Source organism: Salmo salar, chromosome 25 (assembly GCF_965601325.2).
Source record: "Salmo salar chromosome 25, fSalSal1, whole genome shotgun sequence".
Classification (NCBI taxonomy): Eukaryota; Metazoa; Chordata; class Actinopteri; order Salmoniformes; family Salmonidae; genus Salmo; species Salmo salar.
In genome coordinates, this window is record NC_138315.1 from 17162262 (window position 1) to 17180650 (window position 18389).

The window sequence follows — 18389 nt, forward strand, 5'->3', positions numbered from 1 at the left end:
AATGTTTTCAAACCCATAACTGATGTTATTACTTTTCATTCTCTGCAATCTCACAGTTCTTAATTTTATATAGGCTGGCTGAAAAGGTACATTTTCAATTCTTTACAATTTCATCATTCATGAAATGCGACTTTCCCTAAATGGACGTTTGTAAATAGATTCAGAGATAACTCTGTTGCTCTGTGAGGGCTATTCCATGCTAATTATCCAACTTGACAGATATTTGCCAGTTATTTTTGCTGCACAGTGTGAAATGTACAGCTCTGAGTTCCTCTGGGAGAAGGAAAGGACGCCGTTATTTGGAGCTGCCTGCTTATTCAGTCTGATGATGATTCACGGACACCAACCCACTGGCTGCCCTCTGTGCATTAGCTGCCCGCCTGCCTGTTATATGACTGAGGTGAATTCTATGAGTCACCTTGCTATCACTTCCTGAGCAGCCACTTCTGGTGTGATGTGGAGTGTGTCGCGGTGGCCAGGAGAGTGTGTTTCAGTGTGCATGTGATGCGGAAGTGATCACCCTGCCACTCAAATCAGCTGCAGGCAGCCAGGCACGGCTGGGAAACACAGGAGAGAACCAGCTGTACACAGTCGGACACGCTGTTCTTATGCCCTCACCTCTGTTTGAGTCTTTCTGTCAACCTGAGCACTAGTCACTGTGTTTATTAAGGAGAAACTATGTACTGTGTTAGCTAGTTCCGTCAGGTTTTCACAGCGGTATACAGTAGCCGAGTAGAGATGGACAGCAGACTTTGAGCTTCTCTGTAGAACTTTGAGCGTGTAGGTTTACCCTGCCTGCTGAGTGTGGTTTATTTCGCTGTGCACGCTAACTGGGTCGGGCCGCCCACTCCCCTCTTGCAGGTGCTCAGTCAAGTGGTCAATGTGAAACTGCAGGTGTTTATGAACTGCCGGGCCAAGCTGTCCGATATGCCCCTCAAGAGGTAAGCTTCCTCCTCTGCTCCTAATTAAACTTACTGCCCCAGTACTGGTGTGTGTGTGTGTGTGTGTGTGTGTGTGTGTGTGTGTGTGTGTGTGTGTGTGTGTGTGTGTGTGTGGTGTGACCACCCAGGACCTCTCTGAGACTGCCCCACAGATACTATCTGTTTAATAACACCACCTTATTGCTCTGGGCCTCCCCTGAACACATGTGTTAGTACATTGAGGTATGGAGGTTTTAAGGTAGATGCGTTCTCTTGATCACATAGGTGCAATTGAGTGGAGTTTCTTTCTTAACATGAATGATATTTGATGGTATCCGTGTGTAAATGTTAACTTAATTTGTGGGTTTAGGAGAATAAGCAACAATGAATAATAAGGCAATTTAGACTGCAAGAGTCCTTCCAACTACAACGCCCCAGCAGTGACTGAGGGATGCTAACTCTTTCGCTCACTATTTGTGATACTTTGCTACTGGCGAGCACAGGTGCATCCCATCCGTTGCCATTGCGAGCACATTGTAATGTCTTCCAAGACTTTCATGGCTTGAGGGGGATGGCGAGGAGGATATCAGTTCAGTTGGCTGCTTTCTTCAGCTCTTTCTGACTTTTCTCTCTGTCTAGAATTGGTTCACTCTTCCAAATTGGGACCAATCCAATAAAGATAGGGGGAGAGAGAGAGAGTTTCCTCTGGAGACTTGGTTATGGCTCAGTAATTTAATCCTCTGTCCCCTCTTCCCCCTAACTTCATATGCACCAGCCTTCTCGCTCTCTTCCACCCTGGAGTCAAAGCGCTCCTCTCTCTAACTCTCCCCAGCAGCAAGGCAAGCTGCTGCAACTGAAATTAACTTTTGAAAAATCTTCTCGGGAGGAAATGTGAGGATCCTTTAGCCTCTGGGATCGGATGGCAGTTTTAAATACAGAGAGAAGGTGTTAGTAATATTGATCGTCTGCCGCGTTATCTTTACTCTTTACGACTTCACTGTGTCAGAGGGCAGATTGAAGAAAAGCAATTAGCATAAAGATTAGCAGACAATAACCTATGTGAAAACTCTGGCTGACTAATACCATTGAAGTAGTATATACTCTATATCTGGGGTATACGTTGCTATTATTGGCCGATACGGTTTCAGATACCTCCCTTTTAAAGACACTGTATCCTCAGCGGTCACAATAGAATGACTCTCTTCCCTAGAAAGTGAAATAGTGTACAACATGTCTGTCGATATCTAACAGAAGCTACTCAGTTGTGTTCCATCTGTCTCCAATGACCTAATCGTGATCATCGTTAACACTCGCAGTTTTAGGTGAGAACCGATCGACTTCTGTCACTCCTCACTTAACTCTTCTCTCTTTAGCTTCTACCGTTTTGTGTTGGAGTCGGATGTGTCTTTCCTGGCCAATGAAACAGTGTCTGCGGGACCAGTGGCTCACTTCTTGGAGCTCCCTGACTCGCCCCTCCTCACCCTCAACATGATCACCCCAGAGAGCTGGATGGTGGAGGCTGTCAGGAGCCCCTATGATCTGGACAACATCCACCTACAGGAGGTACTGAGCTAGGCTAATGGGTATTTGAACAAAACCCAAACCAGAACAAACCAAGGGAAGAGACATGACTCCTCCTTAACCCTCTGACCTTTTAACCTCTGTTCAGATGAAAGGTGTAGTGACTGCAGAGTACGAGCTGGAGCACCTGCTGCTGGAGGGCCACTGCTTTGACCTGTCTACGGGCCAGCCCCCCCGCGGCCTGCAGTTCACCCTGGGCATGAGCCAGGACCCCCTCATGCAGGACACCATTGTCATGGCCAACCTGGTGAGAATCACTCAGTTGTAGTAGTTGAATTGGCGCCATCTTGGCTCCAAGTTTCATGATGGCTCAAAAAGGAATTTGAATGGTATTGTTATGGAGTGTTTGGTGCTCGTATGGAGGACAGTTTGCAGAACTGTGTACAGCTATGCTTCTGATAATGGACTCAAGGAATGAAAATAGATGGATCTCAGATCATTCTCTGATGTTATCTTAAACCATGTGGTCAATAGGGATACTTCCAGTTGAAAGCCAATCCTGGAGCCTGGATCTTGAAGCTACGGGAGGGGAGGTCAGAGGATATCTATCAAATTCTAGCGTGAGTAGAGTGAGTCTACGGAATCAATATTTTAGTTGATTTTGCATTCATTTTTCTTCGAATCTCCCAGTGTGCCATCACTGTTTTTTTTCTCTCATCATATCACTGCATTCCAGATAGGAGTTAGTAATTTGTGTGAACGCATGCAGAGCCTGCTGGTAATTAACTGTCTCCATCTGTACAACATCTGATTTTTTTTTTTTTTTTTACCTCAGTAACCGCTCGCTGGAGGTACCAAGCACATCGCTATGGTAACGCAGGGAGCTGCTTACTTTGTTGCAGCTCAAGGTTTTGATGAGCGCAGGGAGTTGTGCTGTGTGCGTATGGCCTCGGAGACAGACATGGGAGGGAGGAGGGAGGGAGGGTGGGAGGGATGCTATTAGAGGGAAGACCGGGTGGAGGGATGATTCAGCCGTTCACCTGCCATCCCATCTTCTCTAAACCCAGGAAAATCAGCAGCACAAATCTTCCTGGCTGCTAGGAAGGGCGTGGGTGTGGATCGCTGTTAATACAGGCAGCGTTGCTGTTTTAATATATCCCATGATGTACATGCATATTAATTGTAGTCGATTTTAGACATTCCTCTCTAGGGTTGCGGCTTAGTCAAGCCTTTTTGAAATTCCATGCATTTATCTATCCGATGTCTTAAAAACACATCAACCTAATGACCAAATGTATCTTATTAAAACCCTCATAAATGTATCACTCATGACACCACTTGCAGTTCTGTGCATGGAAATCCTAGAGAATATGATTGGACAATTCCGTGATTCCATCCTTGGATCCGTATGTACAGTACATTGGGTCTCCCAGGTATTACCCACCCATTCATCTCCACACAGGGAAGATTTAGGACACCTCCAGCCCTGGATTCCACCACAATCATATCAGACAACAAGAGTTATTCCCCAATCCTCCAGGTGAAGCTAAAAGGTGATGTCATTTTTCACCTTGGCAGTGCCATTATTCTTACGGTTAATGGCGCTCTGCTCTGGTTAGGGGGGCCGATCGGAGCCGAGTGGGAGTGTCTGTTCACTGCGAGTCCCAACGCCATGCTCTCTCCTGTAGCGTACTGGTCCTGACAGCGATGAATGAGACGCCCAGCTGTCCCCGGATACAAATTGATCTCTTGCGCTTTTCCCACCACAGCCCCTAATGGCCTCGGTGGAGGCGACAGTGGACCAGTCCAAACCAAACAGCACTTTCCGACTGTGGAAAATGCACTTTGTGCCCCATGAGGGCTGACATTTATCATGGTGATATGGTTAATTCTCTGCCGTCAGTAAGCGCTGAAGTGATGATGGTTTGCTGAGTCACAGCCTATTGATCATCTCTGGCTGCAGGTTGTTCAGTGGCGTTGTAACCCTCAGACCTTAGGTGTCTAATGTTACTTACCCCACAGAGACACTCTCCACTGGACAAGGGTTAAGAACAGAACACTGGGTCATCTTAAAACAATTACAGCCAAAGTCCAGTGGCCACGCCATTGACACTCAAGGTGTTTCCTCATAAAGAATGCGTCAATAGATAAAACAGAAAGAACGGTTGGAAAGTAACCACTGATAAAATGGAATAAAGGGGATGCTGAATGACGAGCGGGGGGGGGATTAATATGATCAGAGCGAGACCTTGGCGGAGTTCCCAGAAAGGCCTGTTTGCATGCATCATTCTGTTGTCTGTCAATGTACGCCTTGTCGGTGGTCCCCAGTGCTTTTCTCTCACCGTGTGTTTTCTTCCTGAGCATAACCTTTGTTATTGTCCTTGTGTTTTTTCCCCCTCCCTCTAGATTGATGGGTTTGGCTGGGAGTGGGACACTCGTGCTGTGGGCTTCTTCACAGTTAATGACATGTTAACTGGTGGCCTACGTGTGTGTGGATACTACAATATATTGAGCTCAATATGCTATGCAAGTGATGCGTCGTTTTCCAGGAAGCAGCCTTTTAGTTTTTCGTTTTTTTCTAGACTTTTTGAATGGTATTCAATGGGCAAAAACGTAGTGCAGTGGTCTTCAGGGCAAAAATCGTCATAAAAGGCATCTGGCAGATGAAAATTCATCCACAAACTCAAATATAATTTTATATACAGTACCAGTCAAAAGTTTGGACACCAACTCATTCAAGGGTTTTCCTTTATTTTTTACTATTTTCTACATTGTAGAATAATAGTGAAGACATCACAACTATAAAATAACACATGGAATCATGTAGTAACCAAAAAAGTGTTAAACAAATCAAAATATATTTTAGATTTTAGATTGTTCAAAATAGGCACCCTTTGCCTTGATGACAGCTTTGCACACTCTTGGCATTCTCTCAACCAGCTTCATGAGGAATGCTTTTACAACAGTCTTGAAGGAGCTCCTACATATGCTGAGCACTTGTTGGCTGCTTTTCCTTCACTCTGCGGTCCAACTCATCCCAAACCATCTCAATTGAGTTGAGGTTGGGTTTATTGTGGATGCCAGGTCATCTGATGCAGCACTCCATCACTCTCCTTGGTCAAATAGCCCTTACACAGCCTGGAGGTGTATTTTGGGTCATTGTCCTGTTGAAAACAAATGATAGTCCCACTAAGCTCAAACCAGATGGGATGGCGTATCACTGCAGAATGCTGTGGTAGCCATGATGGTTAAGTGCACCTTGAATTCAAAATAAATCACAGACAGTGTCACCAGCAAAGCACCCCACACCTCCTCCTCCATGCTTCACGGTGGGAACCACACATGCGGAGATCATCCATTCACCTACTCTGTGTCTCACAAAGACATGGCAGTTAGAACCAAAATCTCAAATTTGGACTCATCAGACCAAAGGACAAATTTCCACCGGTCTAATGTCCATTGCTTGTGTTTCTTGGCCCAAGCAAGTCTCTTCTTCTTATTGGTGTCCTTTAGTAGTGGTTTCTTTGCAGCAATTTGACCATGAAGGCCTGATTCACGCAGTCTCCTCTGAACAGTTGATGTTGAGATGTGTCTGTTACTTGAACTGCAATCTGAGGTGCAGTTAATTGCCAATTTCTGAGGCTGGTAACTCTAATGAACTTATTCTCTGCAGCAGAGGTAACTCTGGGTCTTTCTTTCCTGTGGCGGTCCTCATGAGAGCCAGTTTCATCATAGCGCTTGATGGTTTTTGCGACTGCACTTGAAGAAACGTTAAAAGTTCTTGAAATTTTCTGGATTGACTGACCTTCATGTCTTAAAGTAATGATGGACTGTCGTTTCTCTTTGCTTATTTGAGCTGTTCTTGCCATAATATGAACTTGGTCTTCTACAAAATAGGGCTATCTTCTATATACCACGCCTACCTTGTCACAACACAAATGATTAGCTCAAACGTATTAAGAAGGAAAGGTATTCCACAAATTAACTTTTAACAAGGCACACCTGTTAATTGAAATGCGTTCCAGGTGACTACCTCATGAAGCTGGTTGAGAGAATGCCAAGAGTGCAAAGCTGTCATCAAGGCAAAGGGGGGGTACTTTGAATAATATCAAATTTAAAATATATTTTGATTTGTTTAACCATTTTATCATTACTACATGATTCCATTGTGTTATTTCATAGTTTTGATGTCTTCACTATTATTCTACAATGTAGAAAATAGTAAAAATAAAGAAAAACCCTTGAATGAGTAGGTGTGTCCAGACTTTTGACTGGGACTGTAGCTATATACATCTTACATGGCCGCGTTTTCACGAATTTGATGATATAATCATCAAAAGATCAGGGGACATGATCTGGAAGTAAAGCGGAAGAGGTGATTACTTTCACAGGGTATTGAGGGAGAGGCAAATGAGAGATGCTGGTCTGGGAATACTATGTCCGTGTTATAACTATATACTATTACAACTATTTCCCCCTAATTGTTGTCTCTCTGACAGGCATGATGGGACTGATTCTCCCACTGATTCTCCCGCTGATTCTGGTGACGTTAAAGTTGTGCTGAACAGCTTCCATAGCAAGATCATCAAAGTCAGGGTATGTATTCTCTAATGACATACACTATAAATACAAAGGTATGTGGACACCCCTTCAAATTAGTGGATTTGGCTATTTCAGCCACACCTGTTGTTGACAGGTGTATAAAGTCAAGCACACAGCCATGCAATCTCCAAAGACAAACATTGCCAGTAGAATGGCCTTACTGATGACTTTCAACGTGGCACCGTCATAGGAATGCCACCTTTTCAACAAGTCAGTTCGTCAAATTTCTGCCCTGCTTGGGCTGCCCCGGTCAACTGTAAGTGCTGTTATTGTGAAGTGGAAACGTCTAGGAGCAACAACGGCTCAGCTGTGAAGTGGTAGGCCAAACAAGCTCACAGAACGGGGTCGCCGAGTGCCGAAATGCGTAGCTCGTAAAGATCGGCGGTCCTCGATTGCAACAGTCACTACCGAGTTCCAAACTGCCTCTGGAAGCAACGTCAGCACAAGAACTGTTAGTCGGGAGCTTCATGAAATTATTTTCCATGGCCGAGCAGCCGCACACAAGCCTAGGATCACCATGCACAATGCCAAGCGTCGGCTGGAGTGGTGTCGCCATTGGATTCTGGAGCAGTGGAAACGCGTTCTCTGGAGTGATGAATCACGCTTCACCTCCTGGCCGTCCGACGGACGAATTTGGATTTGGTGAATGCCAGGAATACGCTACCTGCCCCAATGCATAGTGCCAACTGTAAAGTTTGGTGGAGGAGGAATAATATTCAGGGGCTAGTGAAGGGAAATCTTAACGCTACAGCATACAATGACATTCTAGACGATTCTGTGCTTCTAACTTTGTGCCAAAAGTTTATGGAAGGCCCTTTCCTGTTTCAGCATGACAATGCCCCTGTGCACAAAGCGAGGTCCATACAGAAATGGTTTGTCGAGATCAATGCGGAAGAACTTGAATGGCCTGCACAGAGCCCTGACCTCAACCCCATTGAATACCTATGGGATGAATTGGTACGGCGACTGCGAGCCAGGCCTAATCACCCAACATCAGTGCCCGACCTCACTAATGCTCTTGTGGATGAATGGAAGCAAGTCCCCCGCAGAAATGTTCCAACATCTAGTGGAAAGCCTTCCCAGATGAGTGGAGGCTGTTATAGTAGCAAAACCAACTTCATATTAATACCCATGATTTTAGAATGAGATGCTCAACGAGCACATGTCCACATACTTTTGGTCATGTAGTGTAGCTTTAACACAGGCACACACTCCAAGACAATGTCGTTTGGAGATATTCACCCATTTTCCTTAGTGTAATGTGTCATCTTCTAATCTAAGGATATTGCATGGATTCAAGTGTACTTCCAAGCTTCAGAGAGAAATAAAAAAAATAAACAGAGTACCTCGAATTCCCCACTGTAGGTTCAGAAAAAGTCTGACAGAATCAGCGAGGACCTCCTAAGTGAAGCCACAGAGAATAAGGGAATATGGGACTCCATCGCCAGGTAAGAGTGTGGCGCATTCTCACATGCAGTTGCTATATGTTACATAGACTTCATTCGATCAAGTTACATCAATAGAATGGTGGTAAGAGCATTGATTTGTGGGCGAGTTGATCCACTATCTATGGACACTAATAATGCTGCGGTTTCAGCAGGAGAGATGGTGCCCTCGGAGCCAGGCTGAGATATTACTCTGTAAAATCTATTGCCAAAAAAATGTGCTACTGTAGACCTAGGTATGTGTGTATGTGCGTGTGTGTGTGTGTGTGTGTGTGTGTAGCGTGTTGTTTCCATTGACACACCCTAACTGTGTGATCTGTCTCCTCACCTAATGCTTGCTGTGTGAAGTGTGTGGAGCACTTTTGAGAAAAGGTAGGACGTGTGTTGCTGCAACTACTTAACCTGTCTGTTTACCATATTGGTTAACATAGAAGTGTCTTGTAAATTAATATTGGTTGCTTCCCAGGCTCAGTTCCTAATGATAATTATGCTTTATTTTTGTATATATTTTTGTTGACATTGGTTATTTTCTTACTGTCACATTGAACTTCAAGTCACTGGTATAAACCCTTATTTTATTGAACATGATATTTTCTCATGAAAATAATATGCTTTGACGTAGACAGACGCTGCTAGAACTGCCCACACAGTAAACTGACGTTGTTGTGACTGTAGTAGGAACTGAAATGTGGAGAGTTACAATCCAGCTCTGGAGTTCCTCTGTAATTGTACTCGGGCTGTGGACGGCCAGAGAGTACTCCGAGGGTTGGGTCCTTCCAGAGGTCTGGATTATCTGGTGCATGTCGGCCAAACCGGCCCTCACCTGAAAAGCTGAAAACCTAAAGCTGCTTATGTGGGGTCCCGCTGGAGTGGAGCACTGCAGATGGCATTATCTGGCCCTCACAATGGAGGCCGCCTCTCGCCCCTCAGCCCTCGCCCCCTCCATAATGACAGGCTTAGCCAGGCCAGGCACAAGGCATCCTCCGGACCACAACGGTGATGGCCCAGCAGCCAGCTCACCAGGGCAAACAGCAGTGCATTGGTGGGGCTTACAGTAACACTGTGAGGCTGGCTCTTGTATGAGACATAGAGAGATGGAAGAGAGGCAGGCTTTAGCCTTGTATGACATGGAGGGAGGGAGGGAGGGAGGGAGGGAGGGAGGGAGGGAGGGAGGGAGGGAGGGAGGGAGGGAGGGAGGGAGGGAGGGAGGGTTGCTACAGTATTGTGTGTGAGGGCAGAGAGACTTTCTTTCCCTCTTCAATTCTATGCACTGGAGCCTCTGGGCCTTTCTTTGCACTGCTGATTGAGTGTGGGAGGAGAGACTCCCCTCATCAGCAGTCTGTTACAGAGAAGGACACACAGTTTGACTGCAGACATCACTGCCCCAAGCACACTCCCTGATTGGTTTCCTCCAAATGTGCCCTGCATGATCTTATGAGTTTGGACAGTGTCTGGTTTGATAAACACTTGCCTGTACTCCTACCTTTAATCTTAGTCCAAGGCATCTTTTTTACTGTTTTTAACTGTTTGTTTTTACAGTGCTTACACAAGTTAATGATTTCATTTTGTTTATACTACACACTATCAGATCAGTTTAGGCTAGATTTGGATTGGAAAATGATTAGAACCTGGATACAGCACTTCCTTCCCCGCCTCTGGGGCTTGCACGCTTCTCAAATACTGTTCACATGCCATGTCCACAATATATCCATTCAGTCAATACACCTGACTATCCCAGAGGGTTCACCAATCTCATGACTGAGTCCAAAAACATCTGCCATTAGCAGCCGTGTGGGGATAGAGAGGAGCTAGTGCTCTGGAGGTGTTGTGAGAGTCTATTTCATTATCTGTTCTTTATTTGATATTTGTGGAGGAAAACAGAAGGGGCCCCATAAAAATTACAGCTGCCTTTTATTGTGTCTCTGCTGTAATCAGTTGATTACTCTGGAGGAGAGCCAGCAGGAGAGCAGTGGCACGTTCTACTGTAGAAGACACTAACAACTGATCTAGGTCTACCAGAGGGGTGTCACGATCTTTGTAATTCTGTCGCTCAGTAAACACTACTCAAGTGTAAATATAAGGGATTTATGGTTGGAGAATCATCTCTGTTACTGATGTGGTGTATTATGGTTCCTTCAGGCTGTAGCTAAACCATGCTGGCTAGACGGGGCGGCAGGTAGCCTAGTGGTTAGCGCATTGGACTAGTAACCGAAAGGTTGCAAGATCAAATCCCCGAGCTGACAAGGTAAAAATCTGTCGTTCTGCCCCTGAACAAGGCAGTTAACCCACCGTTCCTAGGCCGTCATTGAAAATAAGAATTTGTTCTTAACTGACTTGCCTAGTTAAATAAAGGTAATAAAAAAAGGACTGAGGTAGTAGTGTTTGTCTGAGGAGGTTACTGAGCAGTCTACTTCAATCAGGCTTATGTAACGCGTATGGTCCTTTGTAGCATCGCAGGTGGTGGGTCCAGTTCAGAGGACGGAGAGAAGAACAGGGAAGATGTGCTCAACATCTTCTCTGTGGCCTCGGGCCATCTATATGAGCGCTTCCTGAGGTGAGACGCCCACACACAGAGACATACACTGCTGGTCTGGAGGCCCCATGCGCTTCTTGCCTTTTCTTAGCCCTCCTCCTCTGAGACTTACTCCCTCTCTCGTTCTCTTTCTTTCTCTCCCTCTCTCTCCTCCTGTTCCAGAATAATGATGCTGTCCGTCCTCCAGCACACCAAAACCCCTGTGAAGTTTTGGTTCCTCAAGAATTACCTCTCTCCGTCCTTCAAGGTAACCGCCTCACGGCTTGACTCCACACAAACTTTCTGCCTTCCTGCATTGTCGTGATAACTTTCTCCTCGCTGCAGCGCGACCCCTGGGAGAAATAGATTTGTTTGTGTTGAGGGATGAAAGGAACTGCGGTAGGCCTTCTCCTTTGTGATTGTGCTCTTTTTATCTATCTGTTCTTCCCACTATAGGGATGAGTCCATATACATGAACACCTACTAAGCTACATCATATATATATCTAAAATAGTCAAACGAGCCACAGGAAAGGGCGAGTATTATAAAAATGTTCTGCATTTGGAATGTTTCACTATTTATGAAATATTTTATACGACTATTTTATGCCTCAAGGCGTTCTGCTTGATCTGTGAAATGTGCATTACCAAGTGCTCAGTGTCTATATATTTACACTGATCAAGTGTAGCCTCGTTCAAAATATCCCAGCTGTTTTTGGGGGGATTTTAGTCAATTTCTCACAATAATTATTTTCTGAGACCAAATGTCAGAACATATTGTACATTTTCTCATAAACCTAAAGAAGAAAATTCATTATTTTTCTGCTAGGCACAATCTATTTTTCCTCTCATTATATGAGGTTTTATATTTCTTTAGGAGTCCATACCTTACATGGCTGAGGCCTATGGTTTCCAGTATGAGCTGGTCCAGTACAAATGGCCCCGCTGGCTTCACCAGCAGACTGAGAAACAGAGGATCATCTGGGGTTACAAGATCCTCTTCCTGGATGTCCTCTTCCCCCTGGCTGTGGACAAAATCATCTTTGTGGACGCTGACCAGGTAACTGCCTAGTGAAATCAAGATACCGCTGTTACAAAACCAAATGCATAGCCATAATAAAAATAGTAAATCATCTAGAAGTGGACCTGCAGGATTTGTGCATGTCAACTGTACGGTTTTAGTGCTGTCCGTGGTGCTGATTTACCGTTGTTCCTGGTCCTCGCAGATTGTTAGGGCCGATCTGAAGGAGCTGAGGGATTTGAACCTGGAGGGCGCCCCCTATGGGTACACTCCCTTCTGTGACAGTCGGAAGGAGATGGAGGGCTACCGCTTCTGGAAGACTGGCTACTGGGCCTCACATCTGGGGAACAGGAGATACCACATTAGGTAAACCCCGCTACAATAACTACACAGTTTGACGTTTTGATTTGTAGCGCTGTGAATGCCATTAATGTCCACCAGCCACTGGAAGTGCATATTTACAATGTTACTATTGCGTAGTAAGCACATATTCTTTACTAATTCATACAAGCTTGACAGTTATGGTATCCTCCTATTTTTTTTTTCCTTGTTAAGGTCGATCTACTGTCATTGTATTGATATTTAATTTAAGTTATTCACAGAAGATATGAAGGAAAATACAATTCAAGGAAAATGTGTTCTCTCAATGTATTCAGCAGAATAAATGCATACATTTGAAAACATTAACGTTCACTATTTGACAGTGACTCCTTTGAGTCGGCTATTGGCGGTTTATACAGAAACGTTCATCGATTATTTCCTGTCCTTCACAACAAGGCATAACATGGTTCTCAGAGGGAACAGTGGGTGAGGAAGATGCAGCAGGATGCTACCCTCTCTGCATAGATAAATTACCTTCTCTGATAAAACATTCCCTTTCTCACGCAGACGAGAATATTTGTATCACAACTACAGTATCGCACCTCTATTCGCTGCTTGGGGTTGGTCTTCATTAACATGTGTTATTCCTTGCACTCTGTGAGACTAAACCATGAAAGCCATACAATATGTATGTGGAACACCACATTGAAGAGACCGTTACTTCCAGAAGTGAGAAAATAGCTTTACTTCAGCTTCAATATTTACGGCCCTGTATCCGCATTGCTATACATGAATAACTAGGTGTGTTAAAGGGACTAGTGCACTGGTTCCTCGTTGGGAGTGTGGGGGTGCTGGTGGCCCATTTGAAGTGGCTTAATTCAGCCAGCCAGCTCTGCTGAACAGATTAAGCTCCCTAGCTAGATGCTCTATCCACTGGGCCAGGGCCAGAGCAGGAGTCCACTGCCTGGGAGGCTAGCTAGATGGAACAAAGGCCGCCAGTGAGTCAGGAACATTTGTATTGGATTCCAGCGGGCTGCACAGCTGCATGGGGCCAACCACAGCCAAGCAGGGTGGACAGGGTGTGACATGAACCAAACCACACAGCTTGCTGAAATGCCAATAAATTCTCCTGTATGAGTCAGATTTAATTTAGACTGTCATGATCTGTGATGGGAGTCATGGCACATTAAGTACAGTGGCAAGAAAAAGTATGTGAACCCTTTAGAAATACCTGGATTTCTGCATAAATTGATCATAAAATTTGATCTTCATCTAGGTCACAACAATAGACAAACACTGTCTGCATAAACTAATAACACACAAACAATTATACGTTTTCATGTCTTTATTGAACACACCGTGTAAACATTCACAGTGCAGGGTGGAAAAAGTATGTGAGCCCTTGGATTTAATAACTGATTGACCCTCCTTTGGCAGCAATAACCTCAACCAAACGTTTTCTGTAGTTGCGGATCAGACCTGCACAACGGTCAGGAGGATTTTTGGACCATTCATCTTTACAAAACGGTTTCATTTCAGCAATATTCTTGGGATGTCTGGTGTGAACTGCACTCTTAGGTCAGACCACAGCATCTCAATCGGGTTGAGGTCAGGACTCTGACTGGGCCACTCCAGAAGGTGTATTTTCTTCTGTTGAAGCCATTCTGTTGTTGATTTACTTCTGTGTTTTGGGTCGTTGTCCTGTTGCATCACCCAACTTCTGTTGAGCTTCAATTGGCGGACAGATAGCCTTACATTCTCCTGCAAAATGTCTTGATAAACTTGGGAATACATTTTTCTGTCAATGATAGCAAGCTGTCCAGGCCCTGAGGCAGGAAAGCAGCCCCAAACCATGATGCTCCCTCCACCATACTTTACAGTTGGGGTGAGGTTTTGATGTTGGTGTGCTGTGCCTTTTTTTCTCCAAACAGTGTTTTGTGTTCCTTCCAAACAACTCAACTGTAGTTTCATCTGTCCACAGAATATTTTGCCAGTAGCGATGTGGAACATCCAGGTGCTCTTTTGCGAACTTCAGACGTGCAACAATGTTTTGTTTGGACAGCAGTGGCTTCTTCCGTGTTGTCCTCCCATGAACAACAGTCTTGTTTAGTGTTTTACGTATCGTAGACTCGTCAACAGAGATTTTAGCATGTCACAGAGATTTCTGTAAGTCTTTAGCTGACACTCTAGGATTCTGCTCATTGAGCATTCTGCGCTGTGCTCTTGCAGTCATTTTTGCAGGACGGCCACTCATAGGGAGATTAGTAACAGTGCTGAACTTTCTCCATTTATAGACAATTTGTCTTACAGTGGACTGATGAAGATCATGTGTAACCCTTTCCAGCTTTATGCAAGTCAACAATTCTTAATCTTAGGTCTTCTGAGATCTCTTTTGTTCGAGGCATGGTTCACATCAGGTAATGCTTCTTGTGAGTGTTTTTTAAAGGGCAGGGCAGCTCTAAACAACATCTCCAATCTCATCTCATTGATTGGACTCCAGGTCAGCTGACTCCTGACTCCAATTAGCTTTTATTGAAGTCATTAGCCTAGGGGTTCACATACTTTTTCCAACCTACACTGGGAATGTTTAAATGATGTATTCAATATAGACAAGAAAAATTAAATCATTTGTGTGTTATTCGTTTTCTATGTTTGTCTATTGTTGTGACTTAGATGAAGATCAGATCAAATTTGATGACCAATTTATGCAGAAATCCCAAGTAATTCCAAAGGGTTCACATACTTTTTCTTGCCACTGTACGTGGCACCTTTGTGTATGTTAACATGCTACACTAGATACACTTGTGGATGACTGGGACATTTAGATTCGGTTTATGATAGCAGTATTTCCCTCTTGGTGGGTTATCCATTTCAAAGCATTTTGACGGTTATGAAACAGTCTCCTCCCTCTCTCTCTGTGTCCAGTGCTCTGTATGTGGTGGATCTGAAGAAGTTCCGCAAGATAGCAGCAGGAGACCGACTGCGTGGCCAGTACCAAGCCCTGAGCCAGGATCCCAACAGTCTGTCCAACCTGGACCAGGTGAGAGGGGACATCACACACTTCTCTCTGTCTCAATGGCAGGACAACTACTGAGTTACAATGACATCCCCGTAGCAGAGGATCTGTTTCTGCTTACCTTTTGACAATTCCGTCAGTAAATGTCTAATTACAATTCATTGAAATGTAGAGTAAATGTTTGATTTCATTCTGATAGGACCTGCCCAACAACATGATCCACCAGGTGGCCATCAAGTCCCTGCCCCAGGAGTGGCTTTGGTGTGAGACTTGGTGTGACAGCGCATCCAAGACCACCGCCAAGACCATTGACCTGGTGGGTCTATTTTCTATCTATCTATCTGACTGACTGACTGAGGAAGGGAATGTCATTACTATGCCAGACATACTCTTACTGATGGAAATGTCTCTTCAACACCCCCCCCCCCCCTGAACAGCAGCAGAGATATAGAAGTCTCCATCCTCTACCCCTGCAGGAAGCAAGAATAATCCTAGCTGATATTTACCAGCTAACACAGTCAAGAATAGAAGTGTCATTTACACATTCAATTCCACTGCAGTGAGCTGCAAAAAAAACCTATTATTTTTGTTTAGTTGGGGATTATATCGAGTAAAGTACATTTTTATAGAGTAGCAGTTGACCGTCCTAGTGTGGCTTTATCAGTTACAACCTGACAGTCGTAGCAACGTCCACATTGGGACTATAGCTGTGAGTCCACTTGCGCAAAGAGGAGGCCATCATTTTCTTAGTCTATTCCGCAAGATCTTGTAAAACTTAGAAGTGCTAACAACCTCCCGTATTCATTTTTATTGAGGAAGAGCAATTCATACTAAGTGCCAATACCCTTAGTATGCATTATCGAGTGTGGATCTTATGTAAACTCCATGATTTTGACTCAGTTTTATTGCATATCCTCTTAGGCTCCATAACTTCTATCATCCATCCAGTAATGCTAATGTGTTTGGCATTTATCGGCTCTAAGTTTTTGTGATGACAGTAGAAAATATGGGAAATTGGTGTTATTTCCCCCATCTCCTAAACTAATTATGAGTATAGAGTGAAGAATTGGCTGTGGGAATATCTGACAGGCTCACAATGACTGGAAAGTGAAGCATACTATTTTCTGACCCTGAGACACCACTGGGCACCACTGATACATGAGAAAGACTAATGTCTCTTTAATGGAGAAGGAAATCAGATCAGCTTTAAATGGTAGCTGCAGACACCGGGGGGGGGTCCATTGTTCTGGTGGAAGAAGTCATGACTGATGTGTCTGTCTGCGTTATCTGCAGTGTAATAACCCCAAGACCAAGGAGCCCAAGCTGTCGGCGGCCGTGAGGATTGTGCCTGAGTGGGTGGAGTACGACAACAAGATCAAACAGTTACTGAGAGACGTCCAGGAGCAGAAAGACAATGACCGAGCAACGCAGACGCAGAGCCCGATGCCTGAACCCTCCTCCTCACCAGAGAAGACGGGTTAGTATACAGAGTCAGAAGACTCACTCAGTTTCTAGTCCCGTTATAGCTGCTCCCATACAGGAGAGGTCTCTGAACATATCAATCTATATCCCAATGGGCACAGATGCCAATTCAACATTATTCCACGTTGGTTCAATGTAATTTCATTGAAATGACATGGAAACAATGTTGATTCAACCCGTGTGTGCCCAGTGGGATGTGTGTATCCATTTATTTTTGTCCCTTTCTTTTAGCTTTTTTTATGTAGTTTTCTCTACTTATTTACAGTTACACCAAATACAACCCAATGTCCTGACAGGTCTAAATTGTACCAGATAACAGCAGTCATTTCTCACCGTCTAACTTCCAGGCAGCGAGCGTGATGAACTCTAGCACCTGCCCACAGTGCTGAAGAGGAGAGAGGCATATTTGCACCTAATTCTCCGATGAAGCTTGAAGACTACAAAGATGATGTACATTTCCCACAAACGTACATAGCCAAGAAGTATTACGCCCTCCCTTGGAAAAGACAGAGGGACACGAGAAAATCTTTTTATTTTTTTTACGAAGGAAATCATTTGACGTAACCCTTTCTTATGGTTTAATATAAACTTTATGGACAGTAGTTTGCTTCATGGTCTTCTCTTATGTAAAGAAGTATAAAGGGTTAAGAGGTCACTGTTGGTGAAAGCCATTTGTAGTCTGTAAAAGACATTTGAAATGATTGCACTGATACTGTATGCAAAGAATCAAATGAATACGGCTCATTCATAAGCGGACTTTGGGTTCTCTGTGCTCTGTTAAGATCAGCTTACATTAGAATTTTTATGACAACATTCTTAGCATTTTCGAGCACCAAGCCACATCTAAATTGCCTGGCAATGTAGGCTGGTAATGGGCCTTTTAGTTTGTTATTGATTGGTGTGATATTGCCATTGACTTAAATGCCCATCAGCGCTTGGAGACAATGTTACATTTTGATAATTGATTTCTTGCACTACTTGCAAACAATTGCAATGGGGGCTCACATGGCTCATATCTGTACATTAATGTTCTCTTCTGTATAGGGGATGTAATCAACACTACACACACTGTGGTCCGAGAGTCCCACAATGCCGTCTGTCTGAATGATTGCTTCACCAACCATTTCAAATCTCTGCCAAGTGATGCAACACTACAAACGCTTTGTTGCCAGATAGGGAACTCCTTTTCCTGTGATCACTGGGAGGACAATGATCTCAGCATTTCACTATCCATTTGCAAATATACGTACGTCACAGTAAGGTACAATCTCAAACTATTAAGTTATCATTATTTACATACCTTGTTTGTTGGTTAAAGTATGTTGCATTTTTCAATACCTTGAAATGTACAGCAAATCTTCTCAGGAATGAAATAGGTGTTGATGCATTATCAAAACTCCTTTTATACCTGTCACTGTCTTGTCTTAACAGCCAATAGCTTGCTCTTAAAAAGTTCAGCTTTTCACCTCACTGTGTGTCAAATGAAGGTGTTTCTTGTCTTTGTCAATTTCAGGTGTGAGGAATAAAATGTCTTTGCTACCAAAACCTCA

The 18389-nt window shown here is 44.1% G+C and overlaps 1 protein-coding gene across 3 annotated transcripts in view; it reads left to right on the forward strand.

The window, feature by feature from the left end:
* Window positions 1-18389, forward strand: part of uggt2 (UDP-glucose glycoprotein glucosyltransferase 2) — a 42447-nt gene extending 24058 nt beyond the window's left edge. The window contains exons 27-41 of one of the 3 annotated variants that reach the window (XM_014173383.3): window positions 862-941; window positions 2294-2483; window positions 2590-2748; window positions 2976-3061; window positions 6941-7037; window positions 8409-8491; window positions 8641-8724; window positions 10938-11042; window positions 11184-11268; window positions 11877-12059; window positions 12226-12386; window positions 15267-15381; window positions 15557-15673; window positions 16651-16834; window positions 17187-18389. In XM_014173383.3, coding sequence (XP_014028858.1) covers window positions 862-941; window positions 2294-2483; window positions 2590-2748; window positions 2976-3061; window positions 6941-7037; window positions 8409-8491; window positions 8641-8724; window positions 10938-11042; window positions 11184-11268; window positions 11877-12059; window positions 12226-12386; window positions 15267-15381; window positions 15557-15673; window positions 16651-16834; window positions 17187-17209 — 1752 coding nt within the window. In that variant the 3' untranslated portion in view covers window positions 17210-18389. Of the gene's footprint in view, window positions 1-861; window positions 942-2293; window positions 2484-2589; window positions 2749-2975; window positions 3062-6940; window positions 7038-8408; window positions 8492-8640; window positions 8725-8836; window positions 8861-10937; window positions 11043-11183; window positions 11269-11876; window positions 12060-12225; window positions 12387-15266; window positions 15382-15556; window positions 15674-16650; window positions 16835-17186 lie in introns of all 3 variants that reach the window. The other 2 variants (XM_014173384.3, XM_014173385.3) reach the window with 2 other exon arrangements.